A 20,981-nucleotide genomic window follows, 5' to 3' on the forward strand; every position below is an offset into this window, starting at 1 on the left:
GACAAGCGGGGTGCCTCAGGGATCAGTGCTGAGTCCCTTGTTGTTTATCATTTATATTAATGATTTAGAGGAGGGTGTGGTTAACTGGGTAAGCAAATATGCGGATGATACAAAAATAGGGGGAGTGGTGGATAGTGAGGTAGATTTTCTTGGATTACAGAAGGATTTGATTTGTTTGGAAGAGTGGGCTGAAAGATGGTAGATGGAATTCAACGTAGACAAGTGCGAGGTGTTGCATTTCAGTAAAAATAACCAGAATAGGACATACATAGTTAAGGGGAGGACATTGAGGCTTGCAGAGGAGCAAAGGGACCTGGGGGTTATGGGACAGAGTTCACTGAAGGTGGTTTCCCATGTAGACAGTGTGGTTAAGAATGCTGGCCTTCATAAATCATAGTATAGAGTATAGGAGCTGGGAGGTGATGCTGCAGCTGGTTAAGGCATTGGTGAGGCCAGGTTTGGAGTATTGTGCTCAGTTCTGGTCTCCATATTATAGCAAGGATATAGATAAGGTGGAGAGGGTGCAGTGGTTTACAAGGATGTTGCCTGGCTTACAGCATCAGGATTACAGGGAGAGATTAAGGAGACTGGGACTTTATTCATTGGAACGAAGACAACAGAAGGGACTTGATAGAGATATTTAAAATTATGAAAGGAATAGATAGAGTAGACATAAACAGACTCTTTCCCCTGAGGACAGGGAAGGTTGGAACAAGAAGCCATGAGTTAAGGGTAAGGGGGAAACATTTTAGGAGAAATATTAGAGGTGGCTTTTTCACTCAGCGAGTGGTGGCAGAATGGAATGAACTTCCGAATGAGATAGTTGCGGCAGGGTCCCTTCTGTCATTTAAGAGAAGGTTGGATGTGTATGTGGAGGTGAGGGGGTTGGAGGGTTATTGGCAGTGAATGGGAGGTTTGAGCTAGTGGAGTTGTTCTAGTGAACTGGTGCAGACTCGAAAGGCCGACATGGCCTGTTTCCGCTCCATAAATGGTTATATGGTTATATATAACTTTTTTTTGTTTTCCATTGTTTTACATTTATCCTTTTCACCTGTTCTCTGATAGTCTTTTTTTCTAGTTCCAATATCTCTTTCCAAATTATTTAATTCTACATTATATTCCCTCTTCACATTTTTCATAAATGAAATAATTTGATCTCTCAAAAAAACCTTCATTGTATCATATATTAAAAAGCTATTATCTGTTGAACCAGGTTTGTTTTGCAAAAAAATTCTATTTGTTGTTTAATAAATTGTTTAAAATCCTCCCGCTTTAATATTATAGGGTTCAAACGCCATCTGTAAACACCTTCCTGTTTCTCCATTATTGAAATGGTCACTGTAAGTGGTGAGTGATCAGAAAGTAGTCTTGATAAAAATTTTGACTTTATTTAAATCACTCTACATTTTAGTCCAGCCAACAGTAAATAAATTGATTCTTGTTTGTGAATCATGTACTCTTGAGTAGAAAGAATAGTCTCTCTCCGTTGGGTTAAGCTGCCTCCAAATATCCATCAAATTTAGATCCTTCATGTAAAATAATGTCATTTTAGCAGCCTTGGCCCTAGTTATCGGATAAATCTGTAAGAAAAATATCGGATCCATAAAGAAATTAAAATCTCCTCTTTTTGAAATATTTTGTCACCTCTCAGTGGCTTTCAAAAATATATCCTTCATAAAGGTTTTGTCATCATAGTTTGGTGCATAAATATTCATAAAAGTTCATGATTCAGAATAAATCTTACAATTTACCTTCACATTATCTATCCACTTGGTCTTTTGATATATTCTCTACAATAACAGGAACATTTTTATTTATTAAATTTCTAACCCCTCTTGCCTTAGAATTGAACAATGAAGAGAAAACCTGTCCCACCCATCCATCCTCTTTTTACCTTGTCATGTTTCAACTTACAAGATGTGTTTCCAGTAAAAAGACCACACCTGCCTTTAGCCAAAACCTTCTTTCTCTTGAAACCCGTTAAAACCATTAACGTTAAAACTTATAAACTTCAACATATCCAAATTGATTTACAGACAAATATTGCACAGTAATACAGATACAATAAACAATTAAACAATCTCATGATCTTTTCCCTTTTGAAAAAAAAGTGCAAAGCCCCTGCTCTGATGGTGATGTAAATAAGAAACTCTGGAAGCCTGTGAAAAAGCACGCGGAATCCTCCAGAGATGAAGAAGAAGAAGAACTCCACCCTAAAGCACCATTTTTAAAACAAACTTCCCCCTTGATGCCATTACCCCCGCCCCCCCCCCAGACTCGAGTCTACAACCTGCTGTTATTTTATTCAACATTTCCCTGAGCTCTCCGCAAAGTATCATTAAGAAAGATTAACATTACCTAATAAATATGACTCCAAAAAAAATATACCAGTATATCTTTATTTAGTCCACAAAAATAAAATCTTCATAAAGTTCTCTTCCAAAATAATTTTTCTTCTTAAAAGTCCACAAATAAATTCTTCTGCCTCTAGCTTTGTCTTGAAAAACCACTGGTTGCCTTCCAACACCTCCACTCATAAAATCGCTGGATAAACCATGGAGTACCAAAGGTTCTTCACCCGGAGCAGCTGCTTGACCTTGTCAAATTCTTTTCTGTACAGTCACTGGGCTGAAATCTTGGAAAACATGACCTCTTGTCCATCCCATTTCAACAGGGGATTATTTGTTTAGAGTACTCAAATGCTGCTCTTAAGATCAATTCTCAGTCCCTGAAGCTCAACAGTCTCACAGGGACTGGTTAAGTTTGCGTATCCTCATTTCTTCTAGGTCCGAAGGTTCGATGGGCTCTCTCTTGTCCGCCGAGTGATTCAGCATGATGTACATCAGAAATCCAGGATTCAAAGAACTTAACAGCATCCCTTCCTTCCGAACCTTCTTTTAAACCAATTATTCATATATTATTTCATCTGCTAATGTTCTCCATATGATCAATCTTATCAAGGAGCATTTGTTTATCAGTCATCCACTGTTTTGTTTGGTCATGCAGTTCTTCCAATTTCTTACTGTGCTTTCCTAAGACTCTTTCAGCTCTGTTCATTCGTTCCATTAAATGTTTTTGATCAAGTCCACTAAATCTATCATCACTCCTTCAACTTTTTCAAACCGTGTTCCTAAGGCTTGCATCCTGATAGGATGGCCTGTAATTCTCAAGCAGAAATTCCTGCAGTTGAGGAACTTGATACAGCTCCCTTCGGACTATCAAGACAATGTCACAGGTGAACTTGGAGCTTCTTCCGACTTTGGTTTCAATTTATTTTCCAGCCACCTTTGTTAGTTATCAATTTAAGTAAACTTTTGTGAAAGAAAAACTCAAAAAATTTCTTTGGAGCAGTCTTTTAAAAACTTCACAGAGAGCTCAGCCAAAGCACGTCTGCTCAGTCTCGTTGCGTGGCCACTGTTCCTTTTAATCTTTTTCTCATCGGCTCACTTCTGATCACATGTCAGCATTTTCCAGTCAAATGATACGCTTCAAGCTCTTCTGGTTGTCAAAAATTGCCAATGCTGAGTGAACAATGAGAAGCAGGTCAGGCAGATCTGTGGGTAGACACGGTCAGCCTATGATTTTGGTCCAGACCTTGTTTTGAGACTCAGTTAACAATTTGGGTCAGGACCCATTATTGAGGTTCTCAATCTGAAAGATGGACCATTTCTGCAGCTTCTCACTGTTTCCTCTTTGATTGCACTTTATGATGTATTCTGCGGACCCTGCCTTTAGCTAATCTGACTAAAAGGGATTAAATTGCACCTCTTTCCATCTTTGTTGCAAACCATTGCTTCCTGTCATCTGTATTTACAAAAGCAAACTGTTTATTCAAACTACCACTATATTATGTCCAAAGCCCCTGAAAATCTGTTTCACCCTTGAACTTTCAATAGATAGTTGATTAAAGTCTATGCATCACAACTTTTCGGTATTCGAGCCATTAACACTGGTTTAAAACCTAAAGAACATAGAGCAGCTAACTAAATCTTGTTCTGACCTGTTGTGCATCATGTTTAGAGATAAGCCCAGTGATAATCCAATACTTTGGAGAGCATATTTCACTCAATGTGTATCTAGATTTTCTTCATAGATCGAATTACTACTTCAGTGTTGAAGAAGATCTGGGTTGCTCTACACAAATAATGGCCCTAACGTATGTATTTGCATGGTAAAAGATTCAGCAATTCCCATCGCCTTTCTTTGATTACCAGTGTAGAAGATGTCTGCCTCTCAACTATCGGATTTAAGCTAGTTTATTGATCTGGAGTCATGAGAGATCCAAAAGGCATAATGGTGCTTCCATGGGTCTGCTGCTCTTGCCCCCTTGGTGGTTTAGAATACTGCTCTAAGATTTTAAAAACAGCCTGGATGAGATAAATGTGATCTCTGTAGTCCTAGTGCTCCGAGGTTAGAGTGAATAACGGTTTAAAATAGTAGGAAGAGTGTCATTCAAGTGGATTGCATAATGCTCCTGACTTGTGTCTTGTACGTTGTGAAAAGTCTGAGGTTTTAGGAGCTGTGTCCCTTGCTGAATAACCCCGAACCAATCGTCTGTTTTTAAAACTCGAACATTCCTGTGCCTCGCTGGATCCAATACTGTGATGTATTGGAACAACATGTCATTTCTCCCCAATGGCACTGTGATGGAATCTGTGATCTGGTAAGGAATTCCAACCATTTTCTGGTGCCAACCCAAATTTGCTTTCTGTACAGATTGCAGCAAACTCAAGCTAGAAGTTGCTGTTTGTTTGCTCCACCTTTTTCCTGTGTGTTCTTAGTAAAGTCGTTTGCTATTTGTATGTGGTAAATTGACCTATCTTTACCCTGTGATCATCATTTTGCTTTCAGTCCTCAAATGAAATTTCCAAACCTCCAGACTTGTTTCGAAGAAGTTCACTTTGCTGCCGATGTGAAGTTTTTGTGCATTAGCGCTAATCAAAGAATCAGAAGGTTTGCTCGTAACCCAAGTGGGTCCTCTAACACTGCAAATATTCCAGGAAGCAATAGTATCTAAATGTGCATTCTGTGCAATGTTTGTTTGGGGTGATGATTTTGCTGAGGATTGGGAAAATATATACTTTAAAAGAGAACTACAATGCCAATCATATCATGACATCTTTGAAAAGCATCCTGCAGAATATCTCAATGTTGTATAACTTTTTAAAAGTTCCATCACTGTATTTCTTCTAACCCAGCTTTAATAATGCTGCAGTTTCAATATGATTTTCTGGAGAGAAATCTGGTCAGTACTGAAGTATTTCACCTTGTGCGTTCCTGGAATAATTAAATTTAAAAAAAAAATTAATGCAATACCAGGCCCTTCTGGCCCTCGAGCCCATGCTGTTGAAATACCCCAATTAACCTTCCAACCCCTTTCGTCTTTGAAATGTGGGAAGAAAACAGAAAACCCACACAGACACAGGGAGAGTGTACGAGCTCCTTACAGGCAGTGCCGTATTTGAACCCGGATTCGCTGGTACTGCAGTACCGTTGCACTAGCTGCTATGCTCACCGTGCAGCCCTGCACTAACAGTGCTGCCCACTTCTGAAGCAGAGTTAGACACGTAACACTCAAATGTGCATACAACTTAGAAGCTGGAGGGACTGAATGGGCCAGGCAACACCCAGGGAGAGAAATGGTCAATCAATAAGACTAATACAGGGTTCCGACTTGAAACTTAGACTGACTATTTCTCTCCATGGATGTCCCTCCAGCTTCTCTTTCCTCAAGATTCCAGAATTTACAGTCTTAGTGTTTCACTGAAATGTGCATGTTTCTGTTGGACTTAAAACTGATATCCCAGAAACCCTGGATCCGCACAGAAATAATGGTCGATTTGGATCTGGGCCAATGTTTGCGTAGGGTGTGTGCAGGGACGATGGAATCTTAAAATAGATATTGGGAGAAGGTGGTTTAATTTTGGTTGGATCTTTTGATGAATGTGGTATGGTGGTGGTTGTAGAGAAATCTCTCCTGGTTACAGGGAGAAGTAGAGGAAATAATGGAGTTTATTGTCACCTTTCGGTCTTGTCATCTTTTCTCAGACTCGTTCTCAGAGCTAGCAACTTCTTACTTGAACCCAGTGAAGGCCTTTGTACCTCAGATGCCCAAATTTTTAAAATTACTGTTCCCTGCACTGGATGAGCAGAAGAGAATGTCTGCTTCTCCATCAAGTCAGGTGAGGAATCGGAATTATGTGGATTCTGTAATGTTCTTTCTACTTGCTTTTATTTTGGTTTCTTTAGACGTGAGGGTGGGGGGGGGGGGGTCAGATACAATAACGACTTAAGTCATGCTCTGCTGAAGGAGTTGATTTGGGAGATAGTCAAAACAGGTCAGGCAGCATCAGTGGAGAGAGAAATGCTGTTAGAGTTACACAGCACAGAAATGGGACCTCTCAGTTCAAATTTTTTTTATTTAAATTTTTTAAAAAACATGCAACATGGTATCAGGCCCATGAGCCCAATTAACCTATAACCCCCGTACGTTTTTTTAATGGTGTGTGTTACGGGGTATATTATATTTTATATTATATATAAATGTTTTTACAAGAGATAGATTGTGGGGGTTTAGTGTAGGTCACTTCACAAACAGAGTAACACTTCACAAAAGACATCTCATTTAAAATGTAAGAGCTATGCATAAGTAGAGACTTCATGTCCAGAGTGACTTTGCAGAAACTTTGAAGAGTGCCCATGGAGACTTCACAAGTAGGTGTTAATTGGACTGATGCTGTGGAGTAAATGGACTAAAGCAACAGATACCCATGCAGAAACTGTCTGGTTGCAGTTTGCTGTTCTAAGAGGATTCATGTGGTTTTGCAAGCAGAGAGAGAGAAAAAAAAGTGCAAGCAGGCTCTCTCTAAGAAAGAGAGAGAGAGAGAGAACTGAGTTCTGCAGTGGCTTTTGGAGGCTGAAATATGTCAAGCTGAAAAGCTTGTTAAAACCCATTTCTGAAAACGGGTTGAGTTCTGAGTTCAGCCTGTTGAAAACCCTTCTAGTCCTTACAAGAGGAAATGACTGGCTAGAGTATTTCTCCTGAAATAAGGGAAACAAGAGGAACTCTGCGGTGTCCTGGAAGAAGATGTTAACATTTGGAAAACCTAATGATGGGGCAAGTTTCTTCAGCAAGACACCGAAGTGACTGATCAGAGAGAATCAGTTGTGGGGATCCAATAAGCAACAAATCTCTCCCTGAAATCAGTAAGAACCTTCCTGAGCGGTAACCATTTACCTCTTAAGCACCAAAGACTGGTGAAATTCATAAATGTTAAATTCTGTGCACAGTATAAGACTTGCCTGATTCTGGTGAACTTGGAGGAGTGAGAAGTGAGATTGGACTGTGAATCAAAGAACTTCCCTGAACAGATACACATTACATACACGTGCGCTTAGAATTAGAAGGGAAATAAGTTCAGTTAATAGTAATAAGTTAAAGTTTGAACCTGTTTTGATGTTTAAAGATAATTGAAATCAACCTTTGTTTAAGTAACCATTTGTCTTGGTGAGTTTCTATTGCTGCTGGGTTTTGGGGTCCTCTGGGCCCATAGCAGTGGGAAAAATCAGAGCCCCTGGAGGAAACCCACACAGACACAGTGAGAACTTACGAATTCCTTACAGACAGAGCCAGAGTCTAATCTCGGTCGCTAGCGCTGTAACAGCGTTGCGCTACCCGTGCCGCCCTATGTTACCCGTGTTGCCCACAACAATTTTTTCTTACAGTTGTCAGGCTTTTGAAGCTCCTTGTAGTTCCCTCACTGTAACACTGCTCCAGGACTTCCAAAGGTCTGTCTATGCCATTGAAACACATTTTTTGCACTACACTGCCAGCTGTGAATATTGTGTTGATGTATGATGCAAGAATTTATAAGAAACCAATGGCCCTGTTTTAAATCTTGGCTTATGAGCCTTATTGGGTGATGATAACTGAGGATAATTCATTGTTTCTTTCCATAGACTGTTCCCCAAATCATAGATTCTGCCAGCCGTGATGTTAAACAGAACAAAGATGTAAGTATCAAACTAAAATGGCTCCGTGCCACAACGTGTTGCCTGTAAATATCCTTGATGATTATTGTACCTGCATTAATTTATGAAACCTGAGGCATGGTTAGGGCAGCATGGTTGGCGTAGCCATTAGTGCAACGTTATTACAGCACCATTGACCCAGGTTCCAATTCTCCTCGTCTGCGTGGGTTTCTTCTGGGTTCTCCGGTTTCCTCCCACCCTTGAAAATGTGCAGGGTTTGTAGGTAAATTGGGGTATTTAAGGCACTATCGGCTTGTGGGCCAGAAGGGCCTGTTACCATGATGTATGTCTAGATTAATAACAATTAAATTTAAAAATAAATGATATAGAACAATGCCTCGTGTGATGAATTATGTTATGTTCTATATTGTATATGGGTGTGTTTTAAAGGAGATAAATTGTGTGGGGGTTTTTAGTGTAGGTCACACACAAACACTTCAAAACAGATCTCATTTAAAATGCCAGAGCTCTGCTCAAGCCAGACAGTCCAGGCTCCGAGTGCCTTTGCAAACACTTTGAAGAATGCCTATAGGACTTCACAAGAAGGTGTTCATTGGACATGCTGTGGAGTAATGGATTATTGTTTTGGAAAGTAACAGATGAACGAACTCGGAAGATTAAATCCGTAGCCGCAGTCTGTCTGAGTGCAGTTGGCTTTTCTAAGAGGGTCATGTGGTTTACTCCACAGCATGTCCAATTTACACCTTCTTGTGAAGTCCTATAGGCATTCTTCAAAGTTTTTGCAAAGGCACCCAGAACCTGGACTGTCTGCTTGAGCAGAGCTCTGGCATTTTAAATGAGATCTGTTCTGAAGTGTTTGTATGTGACCTACACTAAAAAAACTTGCCACAATTTATCTCCTTTAAGACTCATCTAAATACACTATAGAACATAACATAATCGTCACCACTGTCTCTGTGCATACAATCACAGGTATTGATCAAAGCTGAGGAAATGATGGAGTTGCCAATTTTTTTTGGTTATGGCTCCCTTAGGATTCTGCTCAAAGTTTATGGGTCCCCTTCCCTGCGAAGTAGTCAACCTTAGTTGACTTCTTCCATTCTCTTCTCCCTAGTGACAACATAAAATCGTAACAAAAATTTTACGATTTCAATTGGTGGGCCCCCAACTTAAATGTGCTGTGGCCTGTGTTGAGAATGACTGGGTTAGAGGGTTGACAAGTTTGTGTCGGTTTGGTGCAGAAAGAATTGAAATGAGGATCCACTCTGCCACCCAAGAGAGATGTTTTTATTTTAAGGAAACTTTTGAGGATGGAGAGACAAAGATGACACTGAATGACAAACTGTACTTAAAAATCAGGCTGAGCTTGTTGGCTGGGATAGAGTCTGAGAAGTGGTGCAAAACCAAAGACGGAATGGACAACATCAACAATTTCTTTCCTTTTGCATTTTGAATTAAATGTCATCCAAGAATGTGTTTTAATCTATATAATGGTGATCTTGATGTTGTAATTGGGCATTATAACCATGCGTGCATTTGAAAAGAAATTTCTGAGCAACCTTTGTTGTCCGTATTATATACAGTAATTACATGTATATCTTTACAATTGCTTTTGAAAAATAACTTGAATTTATGCCTTTAGCTTGTTAAGGACTGACCGAGCAAACCCATGTTTTCCAAAAGATAGGTTTGATGTCAGTTTGGAGATTCTCCTCCACGCTCCCTCCCTCCCTCCCCCGATGCATCTTCCTCTAACACGGAGGGTGAAGAGCCATATACCAGATGTTATAAAGGTGTTAGAATCCTAGGTATCTCCGTGCACTGAACACAAAGTACAAATGTCCATGGGTTTAGAAGGGATTGAGCTCGGCTATCACCTTGCGAAAACATGGTGTTTCTGTACATTTCCATCAGGCTCCAGAAGAGAAGGTACCTTGCAGCTCACTGATGATAAAACCTATCCACCCCACAAACACTCGAAGCCTACCTTCCAAGATTGAGACTGCCGACGCGTCAGCCCACAAGCCTAATGAAGACCCTCAAAGTCCTTCCAGTGAAGCCTCAAGTGGTTACTTCTCCCACAGCGTTTCCACGGCAACCCTCTCTGAGACCTGCGTGACAAGCAGCAATGACATCAACTCACACCTATCTGAACAGGTGACCACGGACCCGGAATCTTCCGCCCAGCCGAGGAATCAGAAAATGGCGAGCGATGAGAGCTCAGTGCAGATGGAAATGAATTCCTGTCCGGGTGGACACACGGACAATAGAACTCAGGATGTAGAACCAAGGTGTGCTGCTCCTCAGATCTCCAGTCAAACTGGACTGCAAAGCCAAAATGTGGATGTTGGAAAGGATTGTGGAAGCTTTCACAGAGAGTCACTAAAGCCTGAGGAATCTATGACCTCAGTTGACACTAAAAACAGTTTATCTACCGTGGACACAAGTGAAGTACAGTTGACTGAAGCCGACAGTGCTCTTTCACCCAACCAAGTGCCCCTACTGCATCCCCCCCAAGCTGACAAGTTGAAAGATGTTCCACCGGTGCAGAAGCCAGTCTCAACCTTATCCAACTCGCACCCCAAGGTAAAATCAACAGAGCCCAAACCTGCTGTTTCCAACCCCTTCAAAATCCAACGAGTCAGAACATCCGAGCTGAAATCCTTCACTGGCATCTTGAGTGATGAAAACACTTGCCAAGGCCGTGAAGGTGCCCATGAAGGCAAACCGGCGCTGGCAGAGCCATGGCCGCCTAAGGTCTTGAGCTCTACCACAGCTGGTGCTTTGGAGACAGACAGCGGTTCAAAAAGTGCAAGTGCCAGGGAGGACGGCTGTGAGCTATCAGGCGAAAAACTTGAAGTTGTTTCCGATTCTGAGGAAGCTGTTGAAATGGTCCCCGAGTGGCTGAAAGATGGGGAGTATGTCACAGTTGGTACAAACAAGATTGGTACCGTCAGGTACATAGGACCCACAGAATTTGCTGATGGAATTTGGATTGGAGTTGAGCTGGACGTCCCAGCAGGTAAGAGACCGAGAAAAGTTTTGGTTGGTTTTATTTTTTGTTAAAAGAGAGTCCCTTTCAGTGTTTGAAATATACCTCCCACTTTAGCTTACAGCTTAATTTCAATCCTTCTAATTTTCATTTGGGTAAAAACACGTTGAGTTGTTCCCACAGGATAGTACGCACATGGTTCTAATTTTTAATTTTCCTTTCTCTGCTTCTAGACAGTGGTTCTTAGTTTCTGTGTTTTATTTATATTTATGTTTGCCAGTGATACAATCCATAAAACTTTGATGTCGATATGTGGTTAATTCTAATTGAAAGGAATGGAGGCAAGAATTAATCAGTTGCATTGATTGAATAGTTATCTACCCTCAAACAACTTTACTTGGTAATTTTTGTATCCATTTATTAATTAGTGGGACACATCAAGCTTTGTTTTGAATTTCTGCCCGTTATACTTTATCGATGTGGGATTGGTGCTGGGGACAGAATATATTGCTTATGTTGTCTATTCAGATGAACTGCTTTATTTTCTCCCCTAAATCTTCCCTTGTGTCAAAATTAGTTATATCCTGTGCTTTTAATGCCCCTCTGTGGCTGTAGATTGACACCTTCTATCTTCAGGACCACAGCAACTGCAGATGCTAGAATCTTGAGTGAAAGAGAACCCGGAGGAACTAGATGCGGCAGGCAGCATCCAAGGAGAAAAAGGGAGAATGAACAAGAAGTCTGCAGACGCTGGGGTCCAGTGGAGGAACTCAGCAAGTCACACAGCATCCCTAGGAAATAAAACTTGGTCGATGTTCCAGGCCAGAACCCTTTGTCCTGAAGCATCAACTGCCTTTTTTACTTCCTGTTGATGTGGCGTGACCTGTACATTGGTGTTGTACACAGGGAAATGGATTGTCAATGTCTTGGGCCGGGATCTAAATTGTGAAGGGGAGATAGCAAGGATAAAACATAGGGTGGGGGTGGGAGGCCAGTGTTGATTGGCCATGTCTCTCCATGGATGCTGCTTGACTGTTGTTCTTCAGACTTGGTGACAGAAGGCAGGATACTTTTATTTGAATTACAACTCAGCGTGCAATGGACAATATTAAACGGCGACTTTTCTCCAGATTTGGGACCATTTCATGTTCAGATCGTTTTCTCCTGAACTGTTCCTCTGTTCTTTTCTCCTGGAGAGGGAGTGTGCGAGTTGCCTGCTTTGGGCAAAATGTATTAGAATGCCTTATGGGGAGTTATTTTACCGACTTGAGGGTCCTTGTGGGAAATCAGAAACGTGTTCTGAGTGACTGACTTGTGTGCCGTTTTATTGAAGTACAGTAAAAGTCCAAAAGTCCAGATGCCAGAAATCAGGACCACTTGACAATCTGGACTTCTCAAACTTTAAAAATTTAGCAGGCATGTTTGGTTTTTTTATACTTTTGAGTTTTATATGGAAAAAAAGTTTTGTTAATAAAATTTACCTGTTCATCTCTTCTTCATATATTCTCCTTAAATTTTAAAAGTACTACCAAAGAAAATACGGTCTGAGCCAATCCCTGAGCAGTCTGGATTTTAGGACTTTTACTGTATTTAACAGTGCTGGTTAAATCTTGCTCATCTGCTGGGGCAGAATCTGAGGATTTATGAAGAAGCATGAGATTAACTTTTGCCCTGAGTAAGTTCATTCAGAACTTTTCAGTAAACTTGCTACTCAGGGTGAAAATGATTGGTGGTGCAAACACTTCTCCTCTCAAGCTTTGGCTTCCTTGATTCTGCGGAGGAATTTTTTTTGACTTTGATCTGTTCTGGGTTTGATTGTGTCGTGTTAAAAGCATCTTGTGTTTTGTGTTTCAGGGAAGAACGATGGTTCCGTCGGTGGGAAGCAGTACTTCCGATGTAATCCAGGATACGGAGTGTTAGTAAGGCCCAGTCGCGTGGCCAAAGCCTTGGGCTCAGCCAAACGTCGCAGCACTGGGCTCAGGACACAACCCTCCGAGAATCGGCGAAGTGGCAGCTTTTCAAAGTCCAATCCAAACTTGTCAGCTCTAACCGCATTTGCCAAATCCGAGGGTGGAGCAGGTCTCCGTCCGGGTGACAAGCCTCCTCGGAAGAGCGAGCAGAGGAAATCCTGGTCCTCTGACCAAAAGCCTTGGTGAGAAATGAACCAATGAATCCAGTGTTTGGAGTTTGCTGGTGAAGTTTCAGAACTGGATGACCAGACCCAGTGCCTTTTGTGAGTCACACCCTGATCCCGAAGACCCACGTTCCCTAATGCCACTCTCCTTTCAAATGTATTTTTCCTTTCTCCATCAGCTGCTTATCTTTCAGTGGTAATGCGAGGTGATTAAATTTGACTGCATTTTTGAGATTAATGAATGCAGATGTTTGAGTTTGGAAGGCAAGCCTGTTAATTTTTCTTGTTGCTTTTAACTTTTTGGAAAAGAAGTGGACAGATGAACGAGAAAAGATTGATTCTGCGTAAAGTATTTAATTCTTGCTGAACTTGATTTTATGTGCAACCAGATGATTGATGTGATCCTTGTGTGTCAGGTCTCTGTTAAAGCACCATCCATTCTCTGGGTAATACAAGGTTGAAAATTAGGAGCTGAATTCTGTGTCCCTGCTTTAGATTTTTTTAGCTGCAGCCTAGTCAGTCCTGAAAAGTTTATTCATTGAATGGTCCTGTGTATTAACAGAGTAACTGGAAAAAAAAATGGAATACATGATTGGGATTTCAAAATAATGTAACTAGACACAGAAAGCTTAGATTTCTTGATCCTGAAGAGGACAGGAATTCTAAGGAACCAACTCCTGATAGATTAAGCATGGATCCCAGAATTTCCTGAAGTGCAGATTATCTCTGGGAATGTAGTTATCAAAATACCTTCTTGCCTTGTAACCAGCGCATGAGCGCATTACCTCATAAGAAACGGGGAATTAAACAGCCATAGTAATGCAGGTCCAATGCCTCTCGAAGCATATTTTCCAATCACTCTATTCTCTCTGTAGCTGCACTAAATCAGGTTCTGCTTTTAACATCTGGGCGGTATCTATTTTTTGCAAGAAGTGTAAAACCTGCTTTTAATTTAAAAAATGGCGCACAATGAAAATACTTTGAACATTTGTACAGAAGGATTGCTAGCTTGAGCTGTGCAATTCCTGTTCCTGGGGCTGGACTGTAGAAATGGACTCAAATAGACATTAAAGGTTGGAGATGGACAACATCTTGAGGTTGCCTTTGTTTGCTGCTGGTCGCAACACCAACATTTGAACCTTTGAGTCATTATTTTAAAAATTGATTTCAAATTTTTAATAAAGTTAATAATTTTCATGATTTTAAAGTCTGAGCATCCAATGGGTTTTGTATTAATATTTTAACTGTAATTTCTTTTCTCTTGCACTCACAGCCCATTGCTCTCCAATCAATTCCACAATAAAGTATCTGTTTTGTGTTAATTGAGGTTGGCAATCATTGATTGTAATACTAGCCCATTTCAAATTGGCACCTTGTCCTAATAATTGATGGCCAATCTACCAGTTAAGGGTCCAGTGTGAAAGCTCTTGAATCGGCACTCAGGCATCCTCAGATGCCTGATACCTCGGTAGCATTATCCCCAGCGACTGATATCGCCTGCCTGCCAATTAGCCCAATGTGAAAGGGACACTAGTTATCCTGTGTCAAATTGGTGACGTGGCCCTGACGTTTTTGTGTGAGTGCAGGAACGTGAAGGAAACAAAAGGTTAAAAGAAGAGCTGTCCGCGCTGTAAACAGTTATATGGTTATAAACTTTACCGACATATACAAACCTTTATTAATTTCTAAAGAACCATGGGAAAGTCACAGTGGGAGAGAGAGTGGTGATAGATCTGCCCTTCCAGAATTCTGTGCAGCAGCTCTGCCGCACAGAATTCTGGGAGGGCAGATCCGTCATCGCTCTTTCCCACTGTCTTTATAAATTGTACGCTATTGCCGCAAGGATTTTCCCATGGTTTTTATAAATTGCGCGGCTATACTTCCCACAGTCTTTTATAAACGCATAAAGGTTTATATAGATCGGCACCACAACAGGGGCTGAAGGGCTCATACTGTGCTGTACATAAAGCTTAATTATGTTATAATTAGGCACGATTAATTTTGCTTAAATACAAAATCATAATACATTGATCAGGATTTGGGGCAGGTCCACCATCGCTCGATACATCACTCAGTCATCACTGGTGGAGGATAGAAACCCCTATCACTGGGGATGCCTTGTGATGAGTGTGAAAGGACACAGAGAACTGGTTAACAGTGGTCCAGAGTGAAAGGCAAAAATGGCTTCCTTAACTGGTTCACTGAACGGCCAATCTACTGGTTAGCCAGTGTGAAAAGGTAATCTTGTGGATGTCTTGCAGCCATCATGTGATCTCGTGTGCAATGTCTGCCGATTCCCAGTCTTATTGGGTGGGGCTTTAAAACAATTTTGAGTTAAATGTGTTTCTGTATTGACTTTGGAAGGCGAAACTGAGATGAAGCAAGTTCTCTATGTATGATCATGTCTACGATATGGCTTTATTTGGGCGATAATGGCTGAATTATTCTGAGTCGATGTATTCAGGCTGCCCTTTGATGATATTTAAATCTTTAGGCACCATTTGTCAGAATTAAGACTTCTGCTGGCATCCAGAGGGTTACCAGTTGGACTAATTTCAAGGAAGCAAAACTTGAAATGAATCATGTGACATGACCAGGGAGTTTCGGCTTGGGGGCAGCTGTATGTCATGGGTGTAATGGGAGTATGACGTGAGTGTGGTGCACAAAACACGTTTTGGTGAATATTTCCTGCTGGGTATGTTGAAGATGTAGTTTGTGCATCAAATAACTATCTTCATGTGTACATGTTTGCATTTTCATCTCTCTACGTAATATCCTCTGTGTAAGAGGGAATAAACTCTTAACAGAAAGGGAGGTTGTTTAACCAAACCTGATCTTGTATATTAAATAGGAGGTGTGGGCTATCTTCAAAACTGTCCTCTCACAATTGGCAGCGAAGTGGTGCTTTGTTGGGATTTTTCTTTTTCTTGATAGATTGTTCCTTTCATAATTGTACAAGAAGAAATCAGTGCAGACCTCAGTCCACACGGGCATTCAGCAGCACAAATTGAGAAGTGCAGAGGCCAGCACATCCTGGATGTTGATTCTCAAAAACAAATGCAACGAAAATCACTGAGCTCGTAGAGCCAGGTTTTTGCAACTGTTGAACATTTTTTTGTGGCGGTATGAAAGCAAGCAATGGAACACTTGATTGCTGGGACCGGCTTTCCACTTGTTGAACTGGTCGCTTGCACACAGTGCAAGATGAACGTGACTGTGATCTTGCTATAAAGTATTATGCTTGTTGGAAGTGCTGCCCATTTCCTACTGTTCCTGATGCTGATCAGGTGACGTTGCTGTGCATGTCTCTTGTGAGTGCAGCTGGGGTGCGCGCCCCCCAGATGCTTTGGTAGTGAACAATTTATAAATAGAATATGATGACAGAACATTTGTCTGCAAATGCCAGAGATTAATAGAGATCATAGCTTTAGTATTCTCCACTCTTTTATCCTTTTCACGGTTTTAGGTTTTGGCTGGCCAATTTAGTTTTTTTTTCCCCCACAAAACAAGCGCTTACACTTGAAAACAACATGCAGGGACAGTATAGAAGACAAGTATGGAGCCCACCAGCATCCACACCGTGGCCTGAGCTGCCTCCTTGTAAGTAAGGATGACTTTAAATTTATAAATTTGGACACACGGCACGGTAACAGGCCCACGAGCCCGTGCTGCCCCATTTACACCCAATTAACCTACACCCCTGGTACGTTTTCTGCAGTGGGAAGAAACCCACTCAGACATGGGGAGAACGTACTAACTCCTTACAGACAGCGCCGGATACAAACACCGGACGCTGTAACAGCACTGCACTTCACCGTACCGTTCTAACCTCTGGTGTCAGGTTTTATACTTATTAAACATGTTCACGTGAATTGGTAATAAGTTATTGGATTGCTGTGGAATCTTGGAAAATCCCTGTAAATTATGGTTTCTTTGAGGAATTTTGGACCAGTGATGTCCTTCTAACTGATTTGTGTGGTTGATAGTTCAGCTTCAGTTGATAAGCTAAACTCTGCCTATACATTAAAATCTTTACTATGATCTTGAGGCCAGTAGAACAAGTGTGTGTAGGTCACTGATAAGTAAATTGCCAATCAATTGAGAAACAACTGTAACTCAGCAGCTAAAGACAGAAAATGGTGAAGGAATTCACCAGGTCTGCAGCATCCATAGGAGGTGAAGATGTATAACCGATGTTTCAGGCCTGAGCCTTTCTTCACAGCGTCTGCAGACTTGTGTGTTTCACTTACCTCAGCAAATGATCAGTATTTGCAATGATCAAAAGGAAAACGTGCAGTTGTGTGTGCAGACTTTTGTGTTTTACTGCAGTTGATTCAAGGCTGGGTTGTTTGGTGTTCATCAGGGAAAGGTTTCTGGTGGTCGTCTTGTGAGTGGTGTAGTTGGAAATAGGATTAGTAAATGAAATCATGTATTTGTTTCGAACTGTCTGTTTCAGAGATTTAAGAGCATCCTTTTAAATATAAATTCTTCTTCACAGTAACATCTGAGGCCTGCGATGTAAATAATCAAGCTGTTTCTGCTGCTCCACGCATCTAAAGTAACCTGTGTGCATCGGGCTGGATTTAAATAGTTTATTTATAATGTTTGCAGCTCTACAGAGAAACAGCGACTTTTGCAGAGATCTTGTGTGTCTTATAAAGAAAAACTTACATTACGACTGCTACTGAAGGGATCTTGGTATGTACAAACCTTTTACATTCCAAGGCTCATCAGTGGCGTGGAGTTTGGCAAAGGTTTTGGTTTAACACTATTTTGGTTGCAGACTGGATAAAGTATTTACGGAGTTCTGTACTACTTGTTAATCTGTATATCTGCTGGGATTGTATATAGAAAGCAGAATTTGAAAATTTTAATGTATGTCATAATTTGGTATTTAAGGGCTCGGTGTAATTGGTGCTTTGCCATCTTGTTGCCTGTAAAAGTTGTAATACTTAAATATTCTGTATAACATGCTGAAAATAAAAGTTTCAATGAACCAAGTAAGTGTCTGCCTTCATTTTCTGCCTGTTGGAGTTTGGAGTAGTTAACGATTGAAAGCTCGTGACAGAGGTGAGCTGTATGGTATTAAATCGTGTTGAAAATCCAGACATATCTTGCATCCAGTGCAGCACATGTTGGAAATCTTGTGTGGAATCACATGAGCTAAGCAGTATTCGTACAGAGAAGCAGAGTTTCGTGTCTTGGGTAATTCTGATGAAAGGTCGGTGATCTGGAAGATTTGCTCCTTCAGAGCTGGTGTAATGACCCAACTGGAGGGTTTCCAAACCATTTCTGTTTCTGTTCAGCAGTAATCTTGTCTGATTTGATCTTGAGTTGACATTGAAACCTTTCAAAATCACGTTATTCAGCAGGCCCTGGTGCTGGACCGATTTCCTATAGTCTAAGAAGTGGTGGTGATACGCCTGTAGCTGCAGTAGTCATATTTAGCCTTTGCGTTCAGGATGGTAATTTAAACAATTGTTCTGAGTTATGGAAATTCACCCATCACTGCACACAACTGTGAAAGCCACAACAAACTGGTCCATTTTTATTTTTGGTCACACAATACTGTGGGATAAAGTTGGTGTTGATGAGGTCGACAGTCATAGCCAAGTCCCTCTTATGCTGCGCTCTCCACTCCGAGGTCGTCTCAGAGTGCATCCTCTTCATTGTGAGGCATTTTCTCTGGTGCATTGCATTGTGGGGAGCCACAGCGGCCAGGTCGAGCTCCTTAAAGTAATCTCCCAGCCTGTACTCCACTTTCACCAAGTTGCCGCTCCCTGAAGCTGCATCATCTAATCTCTCATAAACCCTGATCCTCCCACTTTCTACACCCTCTCCTAATCCACAAGCCTTGTGTGGCAGAGAAAATGCCTTGCAAAGGCAGGCAGCATCACACTACATGACCAACGTTCAGGTAAGAGGGAGTGCAGCAACAGAGATCGACAACCCAATCGACACGGGATGTCATATCCAAGCCTTGCCCCACACCAGTGAGTGACAAAAAAAATGGATAAAAAATTGGTTCTTTCACAAAATCCTTGTCCATCACCTGAGTCAAATGTTGGCCTCTGCTCTTAAATAACATCGGTGGGTCGCTTTATTGTCGCCGAATAAACATGTTTGATATAGGAAATTAACATCTCCACCTACATCGGATTCGGTGGGGAAAGGGGGTTCATAACGTAGGGAGCACCTGTATTCCCAGTGATCTGTTTAACTTGAAGGCCCAAGTACTCAGTCGTGAATTTGCACCACAAAATGCAACAGATATGAACAATTGGAAGCACATTTTAAAAAACAACAAGACAATTTAAATTAGTTTATTTTCCCTACTTGGTACAATACAGAGATTTAACCAAAATTTTACAAAATAATAATTTGTTAAAACAAACTGTACAAACAGCATCATAACATTTTTGTGGAACAGTCTACTGTCCAAAAAAGGCACTAATTCAGAATAGGAACAAATAAGATTGTACAGGACTCAAAGGAAAATACACCTTCTGCTCTGTATATAACTTTTATTTTAAAAAAATCTAAGGCTTTTAAAGGTTATCCTGTTCAGCGAGTGAATTTTTCAATGCAGGTTTGTCACATTTCCTGTCCATTTTTTATCCTCTCTCTTACCCCCGATGCTGTCTCTTCATCTGGGCTGGCCATGGAAAGGCAAAACTGATTTTGTAGAGCAAAATTACTGCTTCCTTGATGGAACTTTACCTACAGCATCCACCTGATGTTACATTTCGACTTGCGTGGTTCCCAGTTTTGGAGTCGATGAGCTACTGCAGGGAGGAGGTAATCTGATAATCATTCAAAATCGAGACCTATTCAAAAGTCGAGCCATAATAGCTCAAGGCAAGACTGTCGTCCAACCTTTCTCACTTAAATCATTGAGAATTTGGCCAAAGCTGTAGTGAAATGTCAGGTTGGAATCAAGACACGGTTGCAGGAGCCTGAATTAGCCTAATTCCTCACTACAAATTTAGATCGGCTCTGCCATTTTGTGGCTGAGCGCAGAATGATCTTCCCCTCAGAACAACAGGAAGCGAGTTGACGAAGGTTTGAGAATGTCAACAATTAATGTGCACCCACTAATGCTTTTAGAACAGGAAGAACAATGATTTGTTTTTAATGTTCTTTACATTCAGCCAAACCACTTTCCAATTTTGTGAAAAAATAAATTGATAGTAAGTGGAGAGGTTAAAAGCAAGGAATTCTCCTGGGACTTGTTGAGGCAGAATCTATTGCAGTTTTAAAAGAGAACATTGGATATGCAAGTGGGTGTATCCTCATGGATTGGGGTAGTTTTGAATTGTCCTGGCGTAGAGGATCTAAAAACTATCAGCTGTGTTGTACGAGCCCTTGGTTCTACGACTATCCACTTAGTCTCTCGCTGTGCCTGCTTTCTCCCCCAACCCCAATCCTCAAACAGGTTTGTATTAAAGCAGCAATAAAGAATGACGAGTTGAGCCAAGTTGGCATCAGACATTACAGAAGAATGTTAGTACCTGTAGCATTGTTTTAAACCCCGTCTTGAAACGAAATCCACCTGTTACATTTGCTTCAAGGTTCAAGAGCCCCAAAGTGTAACTTCCAAAAATTGATTTCAGACTTGAACTTCCTTGTGCTGAACTGACCTCAAATCGTTGGCGAAACTGCTGTGCGTCCCTTTACCGTTGAGCCTCAAACGGAATGGAACACTCAAGGTTCCTTCTGGGCTACCCTGTGAGTGACATCCCATTTCTTGGCTCCAGTGAAAGTGCACAAGGCACAATTGGGCACCAGATCACTCATCCCCACCACCAGCTTCAGTTTCTCAGCACAAATTAGAAGCCAAAAAGATCCCAAATGGGGTAAATG

At 41.2% G+C, this 20,981-nt stretch overlaps 1 protein-coding gene across 1 annotated transcript in view; it reads left to right on the top strand.

Moving 5' to 3' along the window:
• The window catches only part of LOC138762345 (kinesin-like protein KIF13B), a 212,459-nt gene extending 194,341 nt beyond the window's left edge, over positions 1–18,118 (top strand). The window contains exons 38-41 of the mRNA XM_069936114.1: positions 6,049–6,182; positions 7,960–8,013; positions 9,907–11,014; positions 12,839–18,118. Coding sequence (XP_069792215.1) covers positions 6,049–6,182; positions 7,960–8,013; positions 9,907–11,014; positions 12,839–13,140 — 1,598 coding nt within the window. The 3' untranslated portion in view covers positions 13,141–18,118. The remainder of the gene's footprint in view (positions 1–6,048; positions 6,183–7,959; positions 8,014–9,906; positions 11,015–12,838) is intronic.
• Positions 18,119–20,981: the final 2,863 nt, after the last annotated feature.

This window comes from Narcine bancroftii, chromosome 4, assembly GCF_036971445.1.
Source record: "Narcine bancroftii isolate sNarBan1 chromosome 4, sNarBan1.hap1, whole genome shotgun sequence".
Taxonomy (NCBI): domain Eukaryota; kingdom Metazoa; phylum Chordata; class Chondrichthyes; order Torpediniformes; family Narcinidae; genus Narcine; species Narcine bancroftii.